Source organism: Archocentrus centrarchus, chromosome 1 (genome assembly GCF_007364275.1).
Source record: "Archocentrus centrarchus isolate MPI-CPG fArcCen1 chromosome 1, fArcCen1, whole genome shotgun sequence".
In the NCBI taxonomy this organism is placed as follows: Eukaryota; Metazoa; Chordata; class Actinopteri; order Cichliformes; family Cichlidae; genus Archocentrus; species Archocentrus centrarchus.
This window is the reverse complement of record NC_044346.1, coordinates 22,663,402-22,683,806: the sequence shown is the minus strand read 5'-3', so window position 1 is coordinate 22,683,806 and position 20,405 is coordinate 22,663,402. Positions and strand designations below refer to the sequence as shown.

The 20,405-nt window shown below is 40.7% G+C and overlaps 1 protein-coding gene across 1 annotated transcript in view; it reads right to left on the bottom strand.

Annotated features, from left to right (window-relative positions):
• Nucleotides 1-20,405, bottom strand: part of ptprdb (protein tyrosine phosphatase receptor type Db) — a 115,349-nt gene that overhangs the window by 58,053 nt on the left and 36,891 nt on the right. Inside the window, exons 3-4 of the mRNA XM_030742015.1 lie at nt 17,803-17,949; nt 4,394-4,539 (exon numbers count right to left, since the gene is read on the bottom strand). Coding sequence (XP_030597875.1) covers nt 4,394-4,539; nt 17,803-17,884 — 228 coding nt within the window. The 5' untranslated portion in view covers nt 17,885-17,949. The remainder of the gene's footprint in view (nt 1-4,393; nt 4,540-17,802; nt 17,950-20,405) is intronic.

The window sequence follows — 20,405 nt, the reverse complement described above, 5'->3', positions numbered from 1 at the left end:
CTGCAGGTGGCTTTTGTCCTTCAAGCCCAGGTCCTCTACCAGAGGCCTAGGAGCTTGATGGTACTGTGCAGTATCTTAGCTGTTCCTACGACTGTGCTTTTCAACATCTCAGATGTTGTTCCTGGAATCTGCTGGAGCCACTCCCCCAGTTTGGGAGTCACTGGCCCGAGTGTTCAAATTACCACAGGGACCACTGTTGCCTTCACCTTCCACACCCTCTCTAGCTCTTCTCTCAGCCCTTGGTATTTCTTGAGCTTCTCATGTTTCTTCTTCCCAATGTTGCTATCTCTTGGTATTGCTACATCGATCACTATAGCCTTGTACTACTATATCCGGTTGGTTAGCCTTCGCCAGTTTGTCCATCTGTATCTGGAAGACCCATAGGATCTTGACTCATTCTTAACCTCTCTTGGGGGCATATCCCATTTTGACCTTGGGGCTTCCAGGCCTTCCAGGCCAAACTCAGCACAAATGTTCCTGTGTTTGCCAGCCACTTGGTTATGGCGTTCCATGTATGTCCTGCCTGCTAGCATCTTGCACTCTGCTGTTATGTGCTGGATTGTCTCAGGGGCATCTCTGTACAGCCTGTACCTGGGGTCTTGTCTTGTGTGGTAGACCCCAGCCACTATCAATCTTGTGCTTAGAGCCTGTTCCTGTGCTGCTATGATTAGTGCCTCTGTGATATCTTTCAGTCTAGCTTTGTCCACCCATTGGTAGGATTCTATCTATCACTTCTTCTATCTCCTGGTGGTACATGCTGTGCAGGGGCCTGTCCTTCCATGGTGGTTCCTGCTCTAGCGCCTCTCTTTCTTGGGTTTCTGCTACCTGAGGTATTCACTAAGAACATGATCAGTTGAGGCCATTTTCCTGATGTACTCATGGATCTTTGTTGTTTCATCAAGGATAGTGATTCAGACACTTACTAGTCCACGGCCTCCTTCGTTCCACTTAGCGTACAGTCTTACGCACATGCATGGTAAGGAGCTTCCTTGTCTTATGTCAGTGGCTTCTATCTCCTCCTTTGGCCAGCTTATTATCCCAGCAGGGCATCTGATGACCGGCAGAGCGTAGGTGTTGATCGTCCAGATCTTGTTCTTCCCATTCAGCTGACTCCTCAGGACTCACCTTACTCTATTTGGCAGTTGCAGCTTTCCTGGTGGTCCTGCTTCATGATTCCCATTTGCCTGTTGGATTCCAGTGTACTTATAGTTGCCCTTAATGTCTTTAAAATTGCCTTCTGGTAGTGCAATCCCCTCAGTTCTGAATACCTTTCCTCTCTTTGTTACCATCTGACTACACTTCTCCAGTCTGAATGACATTTCAATGATATTGCTGTAGATCCTAGTGGTGTGGATCAGTGAATCAATGTCTCATTCACTCCTGGCATACAGCTTGATGTTGTCCATGTAGAAGAGGTGGCTGACGTTTGCTCCATTCAGTAGTTGATATCTGTAGCCAGCCTTGTTAATGATCTGGCTGAGGGGGTTCAGGCCTATGCAGAACGACAGTGGGGACAGAGCATCTCCTTCGTAAATCCAACACTCCATGGTGACTTGTGCAGTTGGTTTGAAGTTGGCCTCTAGTGTTGTTTTGCACATCCACATTGAGTTTCTGATGAAGGCTCTTAGGGTCCTGTTGATCCTGTACAGTTCTAGGCATTCCAGGATCTATGTATGAGGGACTGAGTCATAGGCTTTCTTGCAATCAAGCCAGGTACTGCACAGATTGGTCAGTCTGGCTTTACAGTTTCGAGTGACTGCTCTTTCTATCAGTAGCTGGTATTTTGCTCCTCTGGTGTTACTGCCAATTCCTTGCTGGGCCCTGCTCATGTATTGAGCCATGTGCCTGCTCATCTTAGTTGCTGTGATGCCTGACATGAGCTTCCATGTTGTACTGAGGCAGGTTATTGGCTGGTAATTGGATGAAACCGGTCCCTTCTGGGTATCTTTGGGGATCAGGACTGTCTGGCCTTTGGTCAGCCATTCTGGGTTTGTCTCATCCATTAGCAGCTGGTTCTTTTGTGCTGCTAGGTGCTCATGAAGTGCAGTTAGCTTCTTTAGCCAGCAAATGTGAATCATGTCAGGGCATGGTACTATCCAACTCTTTATATTTGAGGCTCTATCTTGGATGTCTACCACTGTGATGGTTCCTGGATCGTTTTCAGTGAGGTTGCTGTTCTGTTCTTAGATCCACTAACCACTGAGCGTTGTTGCTATGTATTACATCTTTCTCCCATATGCTCGTCCAGTATTGCTCCAACTCCAGCCTTAGGGGGGTTGTTCTTATATTTTTCCCCTGCCACTGAGATTGGATGGTTCAGTGGAGAACATCTGGTTGATTTTCCTGGCTTCTATCCCTCTGATATAACTCTTAAAGCGGTAAGCCAAGGATGTGAGTTTGCTTGACAGTTTCTAAAGCCTCAGGTATGGACAGCGTGTTTTATTTCTTAGCCACCCCTCTCTTCATCACACCTTTCTGAAACGCTGATAGTTGCTAATTTCCCTTCATGCTGCTTTGATCTTAGCCTGTAGTCTTTTCCATGGAGAGTACTGCTCCTGGTGTCTGTTGTTCATCTTATAGCCAAGCATCTCAAGGATCCCTGTTATCGACCTATTGTTCCCAAGACAGCAGTGTTGCCACTATACTATCCAGCTGCTATATAAATTCAATTCAAATTCATATATAGATTAAATTCAAATTTATTTGTATAGGGCCAAACCACAACAACAGTTGCCTCAAGGTGCTTTACACTGCAAGGTAAACACCATACAGTATTATAGAGAAAACCGCAGCAATCAGACGATCCCCTAATAATAGAGAACACTACTCATTTAGTTACATTTAAATGTCAATTTTATACAAACAACACACTTTTCTCCCAGTGGGCAATCTAATCTGTTATGAACCGGTTCTGTTATATTTAGCCAACAAGTAGTAGTCAGCAACTTTTACAATAGAAGCCCTCTGAAACTCTGGAAAAGCTTATTTTACTTGTTCATAAATACGTTTCTTAAATAATTGATTGTTTGCTCCGTAAAAATGTCAGAAAATGTAAAGTATGTTTTCACAGTTTTCAGGAGGCCGGTGTGACTTCATCAATTGCTTTTTTTCTCATCAAAGAGTACATCAAAGGATTTTGTTATGTAAGACAAAAAAGAAAATCCTCAGCGTCAGCCGGCTGGGACTATAATGTTTGGCATCTGTGCTTAAAAAGTTATTTAGAGAAATAGTTTTGGGAATACACTGTTTTGCTTTCATGCTAAGTTGCATGACAGCATAAACAGCTAACCTGGCTCTGTCCAAAGATTACAAGCTCACTTATTAATATTTTACATCTTGTTTAATCAGTACAAACAGCGAAGTATAAAAATTAGACATTGTCTCCTGGCTCCACCTCCATTTTCCATACTTCTCATTGATACTTTGAGCAATTATATGATAATGAGAACAGTTAAAAATTATTACAACTGATTGCCAATTATATCAGTAGTGTTTATAGCGATGTTAATGGAGTAAAGATAGTGAGGGTAGATAAAATTAAATACCAGGGGTCAACAATTCCAAGCAAAGGACAATGCACAAGAGAGCTGATGAAGACAAGGCAGGCAGGGTGGAGTGGGTAGAGACGTGTTGGCAGTGATTTGTGACAGAAGGACAGCAGAAAGAGTGAAAGGGAAGGTTTACAAGATGGTAGTGAGACCTGCTGTGATGTATGGTTTGGAGACAGTGGCACAGACGAAAAGACAGGAGGCCAAGCTGGAGATGGCAGAGTTGAAGGTACAAAGATTTTCAGTGGGAGTGACCAGGATGGACAGGATTAGAAATGAGTACATGAGAGGGACAGCTCAGGTTAAGCAGTTTGGTGACAAAGTTAGAAAGGCAAGACTGAGATGGTTTGAACATGTGCAGAGGAGGGATAGTGGACATACTGGACAAAGGATGTTAAAAGTGGAGCTGCCAGGCAGGAGGAAAACAGGAAGACCTCAGAGAAGATTCATGGATGTAATGAAGGAGGACATGCAGAGTGCTGGTATGACAGACGAGGATGCTAACGATAGGGTGATACAGAGGCAGGTGATCTACTGTGGTGACTTCTATAGAGAGCAGCTGAAAGAAGAAGATATTGCCTAAAAAAATGTGGGTTGTGGGAAAGGTTTGAAAAGAAAATAATGATAGGAAAACGTTAACAAGAACTGACAGCAGCAGCGGTCATCTTGCTTCAGTGCTCTGTGTGGCCACTCGTTGCAAACACAGCTGCTTCCATGTAGCCAGTAAAGCTTTGATGTGGGATTCTAACCCATTTTTATTCACAGCACTTCACCATGAAAAAAAGTTAGTTAATGTTACAAAAACCACAAAGTTTCAAATCTCACTTAGTATCTCAAGTTCTTACCTCAAATCGCTGGTTGCTAACTTTTTTGCCTTTCTTATTCCAGACAATCTTGGGCTGTGGATCTCCGGTGGCCTGACACACAAAGGAAGCGACTCCCCCCTGGACTCCTGTTTGGTCCTCTGGGGTTCGTGTGAATCTAGGGGGTGCTGTATGGAAAAAAAGTCAAAAGTCGAGTTAACTCTGCCTGTGTCCCTATATGTGGATGTACATCCACATGCTGTGGATGAAAGTTGTGATGGACAGTTAGATAACAATCTTCATATAAATTGCACCACTACTATATACAGGCATTCACAGGAATATTGTCTATTGAATTACTGTTTTTCCTGTTCTCGGCTTTGTTGTGTGGCACCAGAATACCACTTCATACTGTATACTACCACAAACCTCTGCGTACACATCAGTAGAAGTTACAGCAAGTTTGTGATCTCAGCTGCACTTAAACAGAGTGTATGTGTCACGCAGTTTCAGTGAAAAAATGAACACGAGGGTGGCTCTGTGTCTGTCTGTGTGTCCATTTTTTTCTGTACATGTGCGCACGTTCCGCCATGTTTTTCCCCTCTGTTCCTGTACCACCAAAGAAGCTTAATATTTCTGTGCCATAAAGGATTTATGAAGACTTACTCCTGACATGACCACTAAAGCCCCTCGTTCCAGGGATGCCAACAATATCATAACCGCAGCCTCCGCTGGATTGTGACATCATGACATCAAAAAGATTCGGCACGTCAGTCACGGCACGTCACCACCAGCTCGCCTAATGGCATTCCAGCCAAACCAGAAAATCCCTACTTAAGGGCTTACCGCCAACCGCCCTGACAAAGGGAGAGAAATTGCTTTTTGCTGTTTAAAAGGAGGGAGGGAGAAAGGGAGAAAAGCTAAGCTCTTCAGAAAAGGGAAGAAAAGAGAGAGAGAGGAGAGAGAGAGAGAGGGCATGTGTGTGTGAAAGAGTGGAGAGAAATGAACAGAGGAGCGAATGAGATAAAAGGAACGAGTGAGAGAGACAGATGGAGAGCAGCAGAGGGAGCGAGGAAGATGAGCAGGAGGTGGATACAAGAGCGAAGGAGAGGAGACACTGAGGGTGAGACAGAGAGCGAGTGAGCCAGATGTACTGGCAAACATAGCCGGAGAGCCCCAAGCTGCCCAATCACCTCTACACCTCGCTGGCTCACAGCCAAATCTACCTCAATGACTGACTAAAACAATGTGTGTGTGTGTGTGTGTGTGTGTGTGTGTGTGTGCACGCGCGCACACGCATGCCAGAGAGCCAGAAAGAGGTAGAAAATGTGTGTATGTTTCCAGGTTCTTTTTCATCCTCCATGTCATATCACATGCATTCATGCACAGGAGAGTGTGTTTATGTAAGTATAGTATTGAAACAATTAGTATGCTTATCGACAGACTGGCGATGACTGACAAAAATTTGACAACCCATTAATCATACATTTATTACAGTCAGCTGGCAGGCGAGAAATACTGTCACCGGGCCAAGCTTCTAAAACGTAAAAACTCGCTGATCCTTGTGGTAAATGTGCACATTTTAAGGAGTTTGTAAAAGGAGTTTGACATTTTGTATCTTAATTGACAAATCAATGAAGCAGAACAACTGCAGATTAAAAGAGAACAGAAATAATGACCTGCCCGCAGCCATAACATGTACAGTATCATAGTGTGTGTGTGCGCAGCATTTTTTTTACTTGTGTGTCATTATGATGTGTGTGCGTGATGCACGAGTGAGTAGATGGGTGTGTCCCTCTGAGAGAGGAAGAGAGGGAGAGAGCGGATGAGAGAAAGAATGAAGAGCGGGAGAATCTCTCTCTTAATCCTCTTGCTAATCTCTCCCCCACAAAACAAATGAAAAGTGTAAAGCCAGCAGAGCCATACTAAAAGGCATGGTAGATCTTTCCAATTGCTTTTTTATCTATCCACCCTTTTTTCCCCCACTCTAGCCCTCATCAGTCTCTTCATATATCTCGTGTTTAATTGTCTTAGGTTCTCTCTTATACTTTGTCTCTCTATCTCTCTACTCCATCCTATTTTTTTTAACCTCCGAATCGCTTCTTTCTCCCGTTTCACAGCTGCTCTCCTTGCCCCCTCTTTCATCCTCCTCCTTGTTACACTTTCCCCATCTCCTCCCTCCATCTCTGGGGTGTTACATAAGTCTTCCTGTCACATTGACTGACTTTATGAAGGGAGGTGGGGTTCCAACCGTATGCTCCACACTTCTCCCAACTCTCTCTTGCAATTCCCCTTCTCTTCTCTCCTCCTCTCTCTTTATTGGCTCTCATCCTTATTATCTTTTCTTTGATTTCCCTTTCAGCTACTCCACTGTCTTTTTCTCTGAATTCATCTTCTCTGTTCTCCTCCTCCTGGTTTCCCCCCTCTGGGTGTTCTAACTGGTCTGTCTTTTGCCTTGATCATCAGTGTGTTTTTTTTTTTTTTGTTTTTTTTGTGACTGTGCCACTTGGTGGGATTAAACATTGACATCTGGGCCAAAGGAGGGAAGCTGAAGCTCAAACGGGAACTTAAATATTTGTACATGTTTTGCAGGAGAGACAGAATATGTGTAGGTTCATTATTTTATTGTCGCAGAACAAAAGATGATGATTTGGAAAAATGAAGAACAATTACACCAAGAAGGTGCTGGTGAATGTTACCATATGTTACCACAGTTCCTCACAGCATTCTTCAGTATGATCCAAGATGGAAGTGAAGGAAAACTACTAAGTGGTCCACAGAGAGAGATTTAGAGGGAATTAGATGCTGCCAATCTTTCCCCTCTTATGTATATGTGTGCGTGTGGGGTGGGAGAAGGGTGGCCTACATAGCAATCCATATAGTGGGACCTAATCTACACAACAGATTGCAGATATTACTCAGTCATCTCCTGTCCCTGCACCAGTTCTGAGTCATGGCTGAAGATCTAAACAAAAAGATAATCTTCACATTCTCTTTTAATTAAAAAAAAAAAAAAAAAATCAAGGAAATAGAAGAACTCGGGTAGCACCAAACAACATTAAAGATCGACAACATGAATACATTTGACTTCCGCAAACATGCTTTGCCACCATTTAATCACAACTGGACAGATGATAGATTTTTGTCAAATTTTTAGTTTTAATTTTGTAAATGGTGACAAATATAACACCATTTTTGGATTAACTGTAGTGGGGTGATGGAGGATCAGTGAAGGAGCACTTTGAAAAGACAAATAGCCAGACTAAAGGAAGCTAATGGCACTGTGTAGGAGACTACAGGGGCATATTATAGCTGGCAGATGCTGTCTTAACCTAGAGGGAGAGAGAGAGAGAGAAAGAGATCGAGTTTGTAAGAACAGATGCTAGCGCAAACCTTTAGGGAGCATGATTTACGGATATAGTGTACTAGGATTGGGAAAGCGATTAGATATAAGAATTGAAAGTTGATGTTGGGCAAGGAAAACAGACGGAAAAAAAGTGGAACTTTAAAGGTTTGATAAATAAAAAAACAGTTTGCTTGCACAGAGAAATTCATGAATATGTGGTGAGCAATGCATAATGACCGAAATGTGTATTTTACTGTATTCTCAGGACTCCTGTATTTGATGACAATGTAGATTAAGAAAACCTAAGAGAATTGATACATCCATTTGATCAATTTATCTGCTAAAAGTAATACTTAAATTTGGCTTTTCTGTAATATATTTTGGACAAGCTAAGGGTTCTGAACTCATTCCTACACATCTTTTAAATTGTTGCAAATTATGTGCCCTCATGTTTCATCTTGTGTGCCTGCAATCACTTAGCTGATCCGCTACGAAAAAGCCATAAAGCAGACAGGCCTATCTCAACAAATCAAATCAACAAAAAGCAATGGATTGAGCAGCACGAAATGGGACTATTCTGTCTGATGCTGCAGATATCAACTGGAAAAGAAAAACTAATATAGAAAATATAAAAATATAGAGGGAGTAAGCTGAGTTTTCATTAGCAAAAGACTACAGGTTCAGCTAAAAGGAGCAAATGTTAAGGTCAGCCTTAATGTGCTGGCTAATGTTTGGAGATTTACAGGTTGAAATGGGATTCAAATGGTTTTTAACCTTTATGATCACATCAAAATCAGGAGCATCGCCTGTGTACCTGCTAATAGATAATCCTGGGTGTCTTTTAGTCGGTGTGTCTACATGTACTCATATGTATGAATAGCTTATGTGAGTACTTGTGTTAGAAATTTTGATCATGTCTAAAAAAGCTGATCTGGATCTTAACAAGCATATATATGTATATATTATATATTAGGTATACAATGTACACTCTTTGCTGAGGAAAGATCTAGCTGTGTAGTATTGTATGTGGATGTGGGCTGCTAACTGATGAGCACCCAAATGAGAGCTGAATCAGGCTTGTCAGACAAGTTGAGGAATGAGGCCAATATAGGGGACTGAGCCAGGGCCATGATAGTCAGGCGAGAATAGGTGGGCAGCTGGCCAGAACCATAACTTAAAACACATTAACATCAAACCGACACATTAAGAGCAAATTATCAGCTGCTCGCTTTCGTCTTGGTAATGAAATTGGATTGCTTGAGCCAATAAACACAGGGACGGCTATCATCCTTCTGTAGAACACATAAGCATTTATTGTAAATTATTTGGCAAAATGGGCAAATTCAACTTAGCAAAATTAAATTTTACACAATAAAGTGCTGCAACATCTGAAGCAATTTCACATTAAAATATGATGTTATTCAGGTTGCACAAAGTTTAAGTGTCTATTTGAACCAACTAAAAGAAAGTATTAGATCTTTTATACTCAAAGCCATGCACTTTTTTCCCACTCAAAAACTGCATACACGTGAAATGAAAGTGTGACTTCACTGTGACACAGGTTAGCAGTTTATGAGCAACCAGCTGACGTCACCATGTATTAATGAAACATTATGATTTTTACACTAATGCACCAAAAGATAAAACGCACTTTTATTGCCGTTAGTTATGCACGTCCAATTAGCATGACAAGTACCCACTACAGCTGCCGCAGGGTTTGGCTAGTGCCAAGTTAATCAGGGTTAATTTGTTAGAAACACAAGGGGAGGAATTAATCAAACAGGATCTCCTTTTATATACAGGTCATTAGAAACACATGGGCTACCCACTGGGTACACTACTTTACTGGGTCAGAGCTGGCTTCCCATTAAGAGGAACAGAGGGTTTTTTCAGTGCTGGTCGCACTGTATTAGTTACAGACCACTGGTCAGTTACGTTAGAGCAAAACTAACATTATCCAGGCCTGAACACAGACGAGTGCACCTGCTAAGCTAATGCTATCAGATTCTGTTACTCACATATGGGTGCGCAGCTATGTTAGCTGCTAATAGCTTCAATGTTGTGAGCCTGCGATAATGCACGCTCAGAAGGTTCATTTTCCTCGAGATTCACATGCACTGTCATGCTCTCAGCCTACTCACTTTACTCATGGTTTGACATTAATAACAATAAAGAACATATTGAAAGATTCCAAATGGTCACTGTGCTGGAAAGTGAAAATGAGACTTAGTTTAACTGGTTAATTTCCCTGAAAGTTAACAGTGAGGCCTTGAATACTTGTGTGAGCAAGTTAAAATTATGCAACATAACTTTGATTGGCATTTTAGTTTTGTGAGTTAATGACTTTGGAAAATGTTTGTGATGTGGCCCATTTCTGTCACCTTCTGCTGAGAGATGCTTGCACTGTTGCACAGATCAAAGATTTAAAATGAGCTGATGAGCATGAGGTGACACATTGTCACTGAAAATGAATTTTAATATAATACAATGAATTATTTCAGAAAACATACCATGAATTATTTGGATAATGACTAAAATTACTTAAGTTGATGGATGGCATTTTAAGTTAATAATGAGCTGTGCACATTTCTTATAGCCCAACCATTTTCTCAACTGTCGGATAAGATTTCTGAAAACTGCCCAACCATGTTAACCCTCCCAGTGTCTAACAGAAAAACACCCTATTTATAAGTTTAAAAAACAAACAAAACTTATTTCCATAAATCTTTTACTTGCCTAAAAAAAATTATTTTATGTTGTCTTTTCCTGTTTTAAGACACAAGAGCAGAGGACCTACAGTAATGTAAACCGACTGCCATTGGATACTGATTTGTCATTTAAAAAAATGTATCATATACACATGTAAATAATTAGTAATTAGAAAAGGATTAAGGCATTAAAGTCAGTTCTAAAGAAAAGAAAAAAGGAAACAGGCAAAGACTTCAAGCATTATAGAGTAAATTAAAGAACATATTTTACATTTTGCTTCCTTTGTTAGCTCTGTTGGTAGAGCAGAAAATTGGAGGGTCATGGATGGATTTTACATTTTGTGAAATGTACTTTTCTGATTTCGTGTGGAGCGCTGAGAAACCGTTTCGATTCAAAAGCACTGAAAGAGCTTTTCTTTAATCTTTACAAAAGCTCAAATGTAAAACCATTGTTAGTTTACAGACAATGGTTACTTAAAATGAACATCTTCTGCACACCTAAATAATAGAATACATTTATTTCTATGAAAATCTGCATAAATATCTGCTATACTGTTACACTGATTTTAAAGTATCATTAACAGCAGTGAATGCACACAAAAACTGTACATTAATAGAATCACTAGAAAGTCTTTTACAGTAGAATCATACCAACTGAGTTCTTGGACCTCACCTGCTAATGAATGGCACCATTACTTTTGATGTCAGCGACATACCTGTAAAGTTTTGTGACTGAAGCTTGCACAACTTGTACACTATCATTCAACCCGGTATCACGGCAATACGTGTGTATCATTAGATTACTGATGCACTGCCCATTTGAAAATTTTGGCCTACAGGAGACATCAACAAGTGCCTGTATCATGGCCCAAACTGCCAAAGGCAGGTGCTGACACATTTGACATTTTGTACAGAGGTTGTAACCAATCATGTCAACCAGAGTTTTGCCTTTACGGTCCTCTTTCAGTGAGCAAAGCAATACAAATCACAAAAGAAACAAGATCCCTCAAAGTAAATTACTTAAATACCTTTCATACACTTGAATTCTTCAGGCACAAACCACTGACCCGAACCTTTAGGCTAACCTAACCTCTGTGACCCTGCTTCTTTACCTCAATACAGTGAATCCTGACTATGGCTAAATCCACATGTACATGGGTATTTTTTAAAAATGGGGATTTTCCACTTTTGTTTTGAAAAATATCTCAAAAATTAAATTATAAAACAATGTCAAGTGCTCTCAGGCGCATGCTAAAGCAAGAGGTGGCAATATAACCTCAACCTATAGAAATGCTGGCTAATTAGAAGCCTACAAACACAACATGGTGCACAGCCTGACATCAAAAAAGGCGATAAAGGCGCAAACCTTTGATGCTGGAAAACTAAATTGTCACCATGGATGGAGTTTTTAAAAAGCTCCTTTCTCAGTGACCTAAAATGCTGCTTATGTGGACAAAGTTTAGAACGGATAGAAAAAGCTTTGTTTACAAAAATACCCACGTGTGGAAAGGGCCTAAATCTAACAAGGACACATACAGTGGCTTGCAAAAATACTCATACCCCTTGAACTTTTCCATATTTTGTCACATTACAACCACAAACATAAATATATTTCACTGGAATTTAATGTGAAAGACCAACACAAAGTGGTATACAATTGTGAAGTGGAAAGAAAATTATACCTGATTCAAAACATTTTTTACAAATAAAAAAAAAATGAAAAGTGTGGTGTGCAAAAGTATTTAGCCCCCTTTTCTGTGAGTGCAACCAATTGCATTCAGAAGTTGCCTGATGACTGCTAATGACTAAAAAGAGTCCACGGTGGGCACCACACTTTTCAATTTTTTTGTATTTGTAAAAAATGTTTTGAATCAGGTATAATTTTCTTTCCACTTCACAATTGTATACCACTTTGTGTTGGTCTTTCACATTAAATTCCAGTGAAATATATTTATGTTTGTGGTTATAATGTGACAAAATATGGAAAAGTTCAAGGGGTATGAATACTTTTGCAAGCCCCTGTATATGCATATTCCAATTAAACAAGCCATTATCAATATGGCATAAATATTCTTCTGAGCCTTCTTATTTTATTGGTGTGTTTGTTTTTGTTTTGTTTTTACAAAAAAAAAAAGTAAAAATTATTTACTACTATTTTGGGTGTAGCTTTGTGTACAGTCGTGAGGACTGTGAAATATAATAATTCAAGGTAAAGAAAGTGTGAGATCTGGTGCCTTCCTGTAGGAATGCCAAAGTAAGAAAAAGTAGCCCCGCTGTCACTGTAGTATACTGAGCCAACCACCTCTCAGATTCAGCTCAGCCCAAAGGCCATGTGAGTGCTGGCAATGTGGTCGAAGGGTCAATCAGTCACCACATGAGTAAGTCCTTTGTTTCCATAGTTGTACACTTGCCTAATATGTATGAAAAGGTCATTTTTTAGTAACAGTAAAAAACAAAAAAAATGGAGATTTTATGGAGTCCCCTGTGTTTTTTATTTTTTTTCATAACAAACTTGGAAAATAGGGAAATTAGAAATGCCCAGTTTTTACAACAAATAAATGATATGAATCAAGCTGAGGGTGAAGAGTTTCATATTACCAAACGCTTCCTCGGGCAGAATCCTACACAACCCTTGCTTGGTTTCAAAATGCACAGTCTCCTTACTAAAGCACATGGTTGCAACTCGATAATACTGTCCCTACTGTAAGCCTCTGAAAAATGAGCTGTTTCTTTGTGTTGTGTTGCATATACAGTGGGCTGGAATTTTTTTTATTGATAGAGCCAAGCCACATGGGGAAGAATGGTGGCTTGTGGGTTTTGGGGCAAACGCGGGGCCAGCAGAAAGAACCCTGTTGTTGCTTTGTTCCCATCCACCCTGAATGATACGCAGAGAGATGGAGTTTCTTGCATCTCAATGCGTACATGTGGCAGTGGCCTAGTTTGTGACAGGATCAGGGCATTACTCTTAATCCACCAGATAGATGTCATATACATGCACGCGCACAGACGCACTGAGAAAGAAAAATGGGGGCGAGAGAGGTGAAGAGGGTGAATTTGAAAAAAAAAATAAAATCACACATGCAAAGCTCAGTGCACTGCTTACAGTTATACCAGCGCTTGTGTGCAGAATGCACATATGGTGAAGTCATGCAAGGTTTCCAACTATGCACATGGGATGCTGTTCCATTTGACTGCGTCATAATACTCTCAGTCTACATGTATCTGTGGGAGTAACTTGTGTACCAAGCAAGTGTGTCAATGCCACAGATATATAAAATTAAATGTGGCCTCTATTTAAAAAAAAAAAAACAAAAAAAAAACTATTATTCTTCAAATATATTTCAGTCATTCTGCGTTAAGTTTGAGGAAAGATAAGCACAACCGAAAGCAACTTTTAGAGAGGATTTAACATTTCAAAACATGTCAACACACTATGAAGACCAAAGATGTCAGTGTGTCCCAGCATCCCCTGTTTGAATTCTCAGTGTTCAAATCTCAGACTCCCTGCTGTGGATATTAAAAGAAGCACTGAATGTCATACACAATGAGATAAAAAAGAGGAAGGAACATCCCTTCTTTCCTCACCCCCCCACTCCCTTCAAGCCCTCTGTCCCTCCTTGCTCACCAGATTACATGGATGCGCTGAGAGGAGGCAGAGAGCGAGCGGGAAAAGAGCAATGGAGAAAGTCACAGCGAATGAGACGAGGGCAGGAGAAAAGAAAAATATAGACAGAGAAGGCAAAGTATGAATCCTTTCCCCCCCTTGTCAAATCTTTGCTGCTCCCCTAACCCTCATAGGGGAACTCCGGGAGCGTCACTGTTTTGATGGATGACTGGGCCTTTACTGGCCGACCCTGGAACTTGCATGTGGGACAAGAGGGCAGGAGGCTGAAAGGAAAACAAGAGTGGCTTGTGGATATGTGTGTGTGTGTGTGTGTGTGTGCTTTATTTGTGTTCTGGGTGTCTGTGTACTTTTAAAACACGCAGGATGGTGAACAACTGTATGAAGCCTATACTTGTGTGTCATTACAGCAGCTTTGTGCTTACGTATGCCTGCATTAAAGGGTGGCGATGAAAAATGCACTGTATTGTATAACCACAAACTTGCTTGGACCTACACTGCATTTGCCTTCCAACAAACATTTATACATTCTTTATGTATTATATACCCACACAACAAGCATTTTAAAACAAATATACAAATTGAAATTTCCTCTAGATACAATTTTGACTGAGAAATTATAACTCCTGGATGTTTAAAAGCTCAATAAGGTTTGACTAGCAGCCTTTTTCTCTTACATTTCCCTTTCTGATTATCAAGTCTTATAGTACTCTCACACTTCGCTTATGCCTTAATGTCTTTTATGCTTAGTCTCAACTCAGACCCGAGCATTTCATCATCTCGGCTATGAGATCCTCATTGCTAATTGCCAGCTTGGATAATCAGACCTTGGCATGTCGCTCTCTGAAACATAAATTCTGGGGATGCTTGCAAGCACACCTGTGTGAAATTTAACATGAGGTTTTTGGAGCCACAAAAAAAAAAAAAAGTTATTATTTTTTTTTTTATTTTAATTTTTATTTGTCATCGCTTTAAGTCATTCTTTACATTCTCCAACTATAAAAAAGTGTAGCGTACACACTAATTTAAAAAAAAGTAATATTATAGTAATATTATTGTGTAGGCTATTTTTTTAATGTGATTCAATTTTACAAATAGAAATTTCCTTTCTCCACTTCACAATTATTCAGTTACTCGCAGTTTAAATAGTTACATAATTCAAATTTAGCTTTTTTAGTTAAATGCAAAGTTAAAGTACCAAATAATCATTAATAGTCCACTGCACTGGAGAGTAGTAACATTTGGTAACAATTTTAATTATTTACACTTGTTAGTAATGTTGATAAGCTATTTTATACTTAATAGGCTTCATTATAAGATACTCCATACAGATGTTTTGGGTCAAAAATCACTCACAAATGCGTCTTTTGACAGTAAAGGCTAGTCTGGGTCATTTAATTATACATCGGCAGATAAATAGGTGACTAGCTAGGTTTAAACTATTGGTAAATTAGTTGATGAATGAAATAAAAAATTAATCAGCTATCTTGTAATCCTTAAATTGTTTAAATGATTTTAAAGCACAATTTAAAAAAAAAATGAAACCTAGCCACCAAAATGGACTATTAATTAACAGTTTTGTTTTGAATTTTGCCTTGATGACATCACCTTAGGCTATGGGAAAAGCAAACCTTTTATAAACCAGATGATTACACAAGAAAATAATCGACAGATTCTTCTGTTCAGTAACAATGAAAGTAACTATTTTCAATAGACGCAGCCATAGTCTTAACTAGGATGTGACTATAATCGGTACGTTAATGTGCATGTAAAATTACTTGAGAAATACATTGGATGAGGATTGATGTGATGAGCCACAGGGATCACACACACACACACACACACACACACACACACACACACACACACACACACTGTGTAATGACAATTACACAAGCTGTAGGGAAATTATCTGATTTGCCATATGTGGTCTGTCTATCCATGCCAAGTAATACTGGGATGGACAGAAACATCTGGCCTCATATCAAACCTACTACCAAACATACAGTCGTACACAGACATACAATCTCACACAAACACACACATACAGTAGGGATGTGATATCTGGAATATCTGGAGTGGACTGGTTTATAAAAGAAAATCAGCTCATGTCATCCCTTTGTGTGCTTTTTTTCAGCAGATATGTGATGTAAATGTTTTAATTACCAGTTTCTCTTTATGTATCGCCTATAAAGTAATGACAGTTAAAGAAAAATTAGTATGTTTTAACAATAATGAATAATCAGTTAACTAAAAGTAACTGATAAAAAGTATAGTAACAGTAAAAAAAAAAAAAGCACTGTTTTTAATGCTCAAAGCACTTGGCACTTTGGTTGTTCCATGCATCTTGAAGAACCTTAAGTAACCCCAGAAAAAACTAAAAGTTATTGAGATCAGGGTCCTGTTGGGTCCATACCATCTACTGCAGAACTGTTTTTTGTTTTTTTTGGCACTGAAGATAATTCTGGCTCTAACTGTATGTTTGGGTTGAGGTCAGTATGCAAAATACATTTAGACTTCAATTCCTCTTCAATGTACACAAATCTAAACATCTAATGAGCATAAACTTTAGCACACTGATCAGGCATAGCATTATGACCACTGACAGGTGAAGTGAATAACACTGTCTTCAGCATGGCAGCTGTTAGTGGGCGGGATACATTAGGGAGCAAGTGAACATTTTGTCCTCAAAGTTGATGTGTTAGAAGCAAAGAAAATGGGCAAGTGTAAGGATTTGAGCAAGTGGCAAACTGTGATGGCTCTGACTGAGTCAGAGAATCTCCAAAATTGCTACTCTTGTGGGATGTTCCCAGTTTGCAGTGGTCAATATCTAACAAAAGTGGCCTTGGTTCAAGGCTCATTAATGCACGGGGGGGAGCGAAGACCAGCCTGTGTGGTCCGATCCAACAGACAAGCTACTGTAGCTCAAATTGCCGAAAAAGTCAATGCTTGTTCTGATACAAAGGTGTCAGAATACACAGTCCATTGCAGTTTGTTGCAGACCAGGCAGGGTGCCCACGCTGACCCCTGTCACCTGCCAAAAGTGCCAACAATGGGCAACAGTGAGCACCAGAACTGGACCACAGAGCAATGGAAGAAGGTGTTCTGGTCTGATGAATCACGTTTTCTTTAATGTCACGTGGATGGCTGGATACACGTGCGTTGCTTACTTAGGGAACACCTTGCACCAGGCTGCACTATGGCAAGAAAGTAAGCCAGTGGAGGCAGTGTGAAGCTTTGGGCAATGTTCTACTGGGAAACCTTGGGTCCTGCAATCCATTTGGCTGTTACTGTAATATGTACCGCCTACCTAAGCACTGTTGCAGCCCATGCACACCCTTTCATGGAAATTGTGTTCCCTGGTGGCTGTGGCTTCTTTCAGCAGGATAATGCACCCTGCCACAAAATTGTTCAGGAATGATTTAGGTGCACCACTACAAGTTTGAGGTGTTGATTTGGCCTCCAAATACCCCCAGCTCTCAGTCTAATTAAACATTTGTGGGAAATGCTGGACAAACAAGTCCAATCCGTGGAGGCCCCACCTCGCAACATAGAGGACTTAAAGGATCTGTTGCCAACATCTTTGTGCCAGATATCACAGCACACCTTCAGGGTTCTAGTGGAGTCCACGTCTCAATGGGTCACGGCTATTTTGGCAGCAAAAGGGGGGCCAACACAGTATTAGGCAGGTGGTCATAATGTTATACTTGATTGGTGTGTGTGCATGTGTGTGTCTGTGCCACTGTAGGCAGGGTTGAAGTATGAAAGCACTTACAGTCAGCGTCAGCAAGGAAGAGGAAGCTGAGGAGGAGCAGGCCTGGACAGGAGTGCATCATGGGATATGTCGACACATGCATGCTGTATCAGCCGTGAGCTCACTGCCTCACTGTACAACAGGACAATAGAAACAGGCCCTCACAACCTGGGGAGAGAAGCAGGGAGTCAGAGAAAGAAAGACAAAGGAAATGCAGTCATTACAGAAATTCCAATTTTTAGAGAATTTCAGCCATTATATCAACTGCAAGCACACAGACACATACACATACACACACACTCAAACACACACACATACACAGGGACACACAGACTTGAAGTGTGTGAGTTCCCTCTGGGCCTCACACTCCAGTTATGCAGCTGCCTCTCCCCTTCTCGCTTCATTAGGACCATACACTCATTGCCAGAGGTGTGTTTTGATGTGTGTGCTTGTGTGTGTGTGTGTGTGTGTGTTTCAGAGAGAGAGAGTGAGAGAGAGAGAGAGAGAGAGAGAGAGAGAGAGAGAGAGAGAGAGAGAGAGAGTTCACTAAGTAGCTGATGAATCTCAACTTATGGCAAACATTTGGCATTAAAACATCAGCAACTTCTGAAGTTCAGTTTTTATCTCCCAACCAAGCAATGGTCTGAGTTTTTCTGCTTTATGTTTTTACCCATTACATAATCTACAAAGCAGCCCATACTTCAGTACTGGATTTCTTCCAAATTTATGTCACATCAGCATGATTTGAAATTGATGAAAAGGAATGACTGGCTTTAAGACGAAGGGGTGGAAGGCTAGGGCAAGGGATTGATGGATGATGGGCAGATTAAAGTGGGAGGAGACTGATATTATCTTCTGGCTATGTTGCACAAAGTGTTGGATCAACATACAGCTCGATGTCTCTATCCCTTCATCTTAAGCTTCCTTCCTTCCTTAAAATCTATCAGGTCCTTTACTGCTTTTAAAGTTTTTAGCCTCCTAAATGTTCCCCCCTCACATCCTCATATCCTTTCTCTTTAACTTATGTTCCTTCCTTTTTCCTGTCATTTTCTATTACTCTCTCGCTCGCATCATTCCTTCTCCTTTCCATCAGTCACATTTTTCTGTGCTTTTACTCACACTCTATCTCTCTAACTGTCTGTCTGTCTGTCTTTGTGCCATCTGCAGTGCCTGGTGTGAGTGTTTGGCATTAGAAGAGACGGGCGTCAGTCCGTGTGTCAGAAATCTCACAGCTCAAATCACATGACACAATGAGACATGGCAGATCACTGCTGCTGCCCAGAAGCTGACAGTGTTGAATGAGAGACACTGAAAGTGAGCAGAGGCAGAAGAGGGATGCATCTAGGCCTGCGCTGTAATGTACATGCAAGCATATGTGCTAGTTCATGTTTATGCTGATGCTTCTGTACGTGAATTCGTGTGTTTACTAACTCTGACTGGTACCTGTACTTAACTGCTTCTGTATGTGCATCTATGCATTTGTGCATGCGTGCAGCTGTGTGGTCCCCGTGCTGAGTCGAGAGGGTATGTGCATGTGTTTGTGTGCTTTCCAAAACTGGACAGATTCATCAGCGACAGCAGCAGCAGTCTTAATCCCCTCCACTCGTGAACAAGCCATCTGATTAAAAAAAGACAAGGGGGGTGGGGTGGAAGAACACTGGAACCCAGAGCTCTTTGCTTCCCTGCAGCTAAGGCAGCAAACAACTAAACCCTCGCTGGATTTTCCACTTGGTTTGGTTTGAAACAATTGCTTTGGGATAACCTAGATCTCTCCCTGCACAAATTAAGTCCTGCACTGATTTACACTACTACAGTACAGTATGGATGGGCACAATACTTAGTGTATCTTGAATATCTACCCAAAGGAAAAAGAAGTTTACTTTTTGTGTTCTTTCAAATTGATGATTGTTATTAACCATAGTTAAAAGCTGCTTTCATTTACACAAACCCTACTCATTGTACTAACCACAGGATGACTGCTATTGTCATTCTAAATGCAATACTCGAAACAGACTATTCTCAACAGAGCATTCATATGCATATTTGTGTAATTAAGTTTAATTTGCAGAAAATTCAATATTGGTAAAGACAGATCATATTTTATGTGTGTGTGTGTGCGCTGCATATACCCACTAATCACTACAGCTTATTCACTGTCACTGGAAAAGCCTGCATTATTTAGCAACTCACTTCACAGCTTGTCATGTTAATTAAAAGGGAGGGATGGAGGAGGTGGTAGTGATGGAGAGTAGATAAAAAGATATGAGAAAAACTGTGTGGAGAGAGGAGAAATGAAAGTAGAGTGGTAAACAGACAAGAAACGACCCTGTAATGGGAAAAAAAAAGACAAAAAAGGAGATAACCTGAGCCAAAAATACGCACTTGTACACACATGCACACTCATACAAACACAGGCAGGTAATCTGGTGGCTGTTGTTGCTAGTATTACAGAAGGCCTAACAGAAAGCCTCGCTCTATGCCTGAGCTTCTGCTGCTGCTGCTGTGGATCACAGTCGGCCCTAAGCCATTCACTTACATTAGTCCCTATCACTCAATTATACACTGTCTGCCCGGGCCTGCAGCTATCTGTTACACTTATCGCTGGAATAGCTTCTGACAGAACA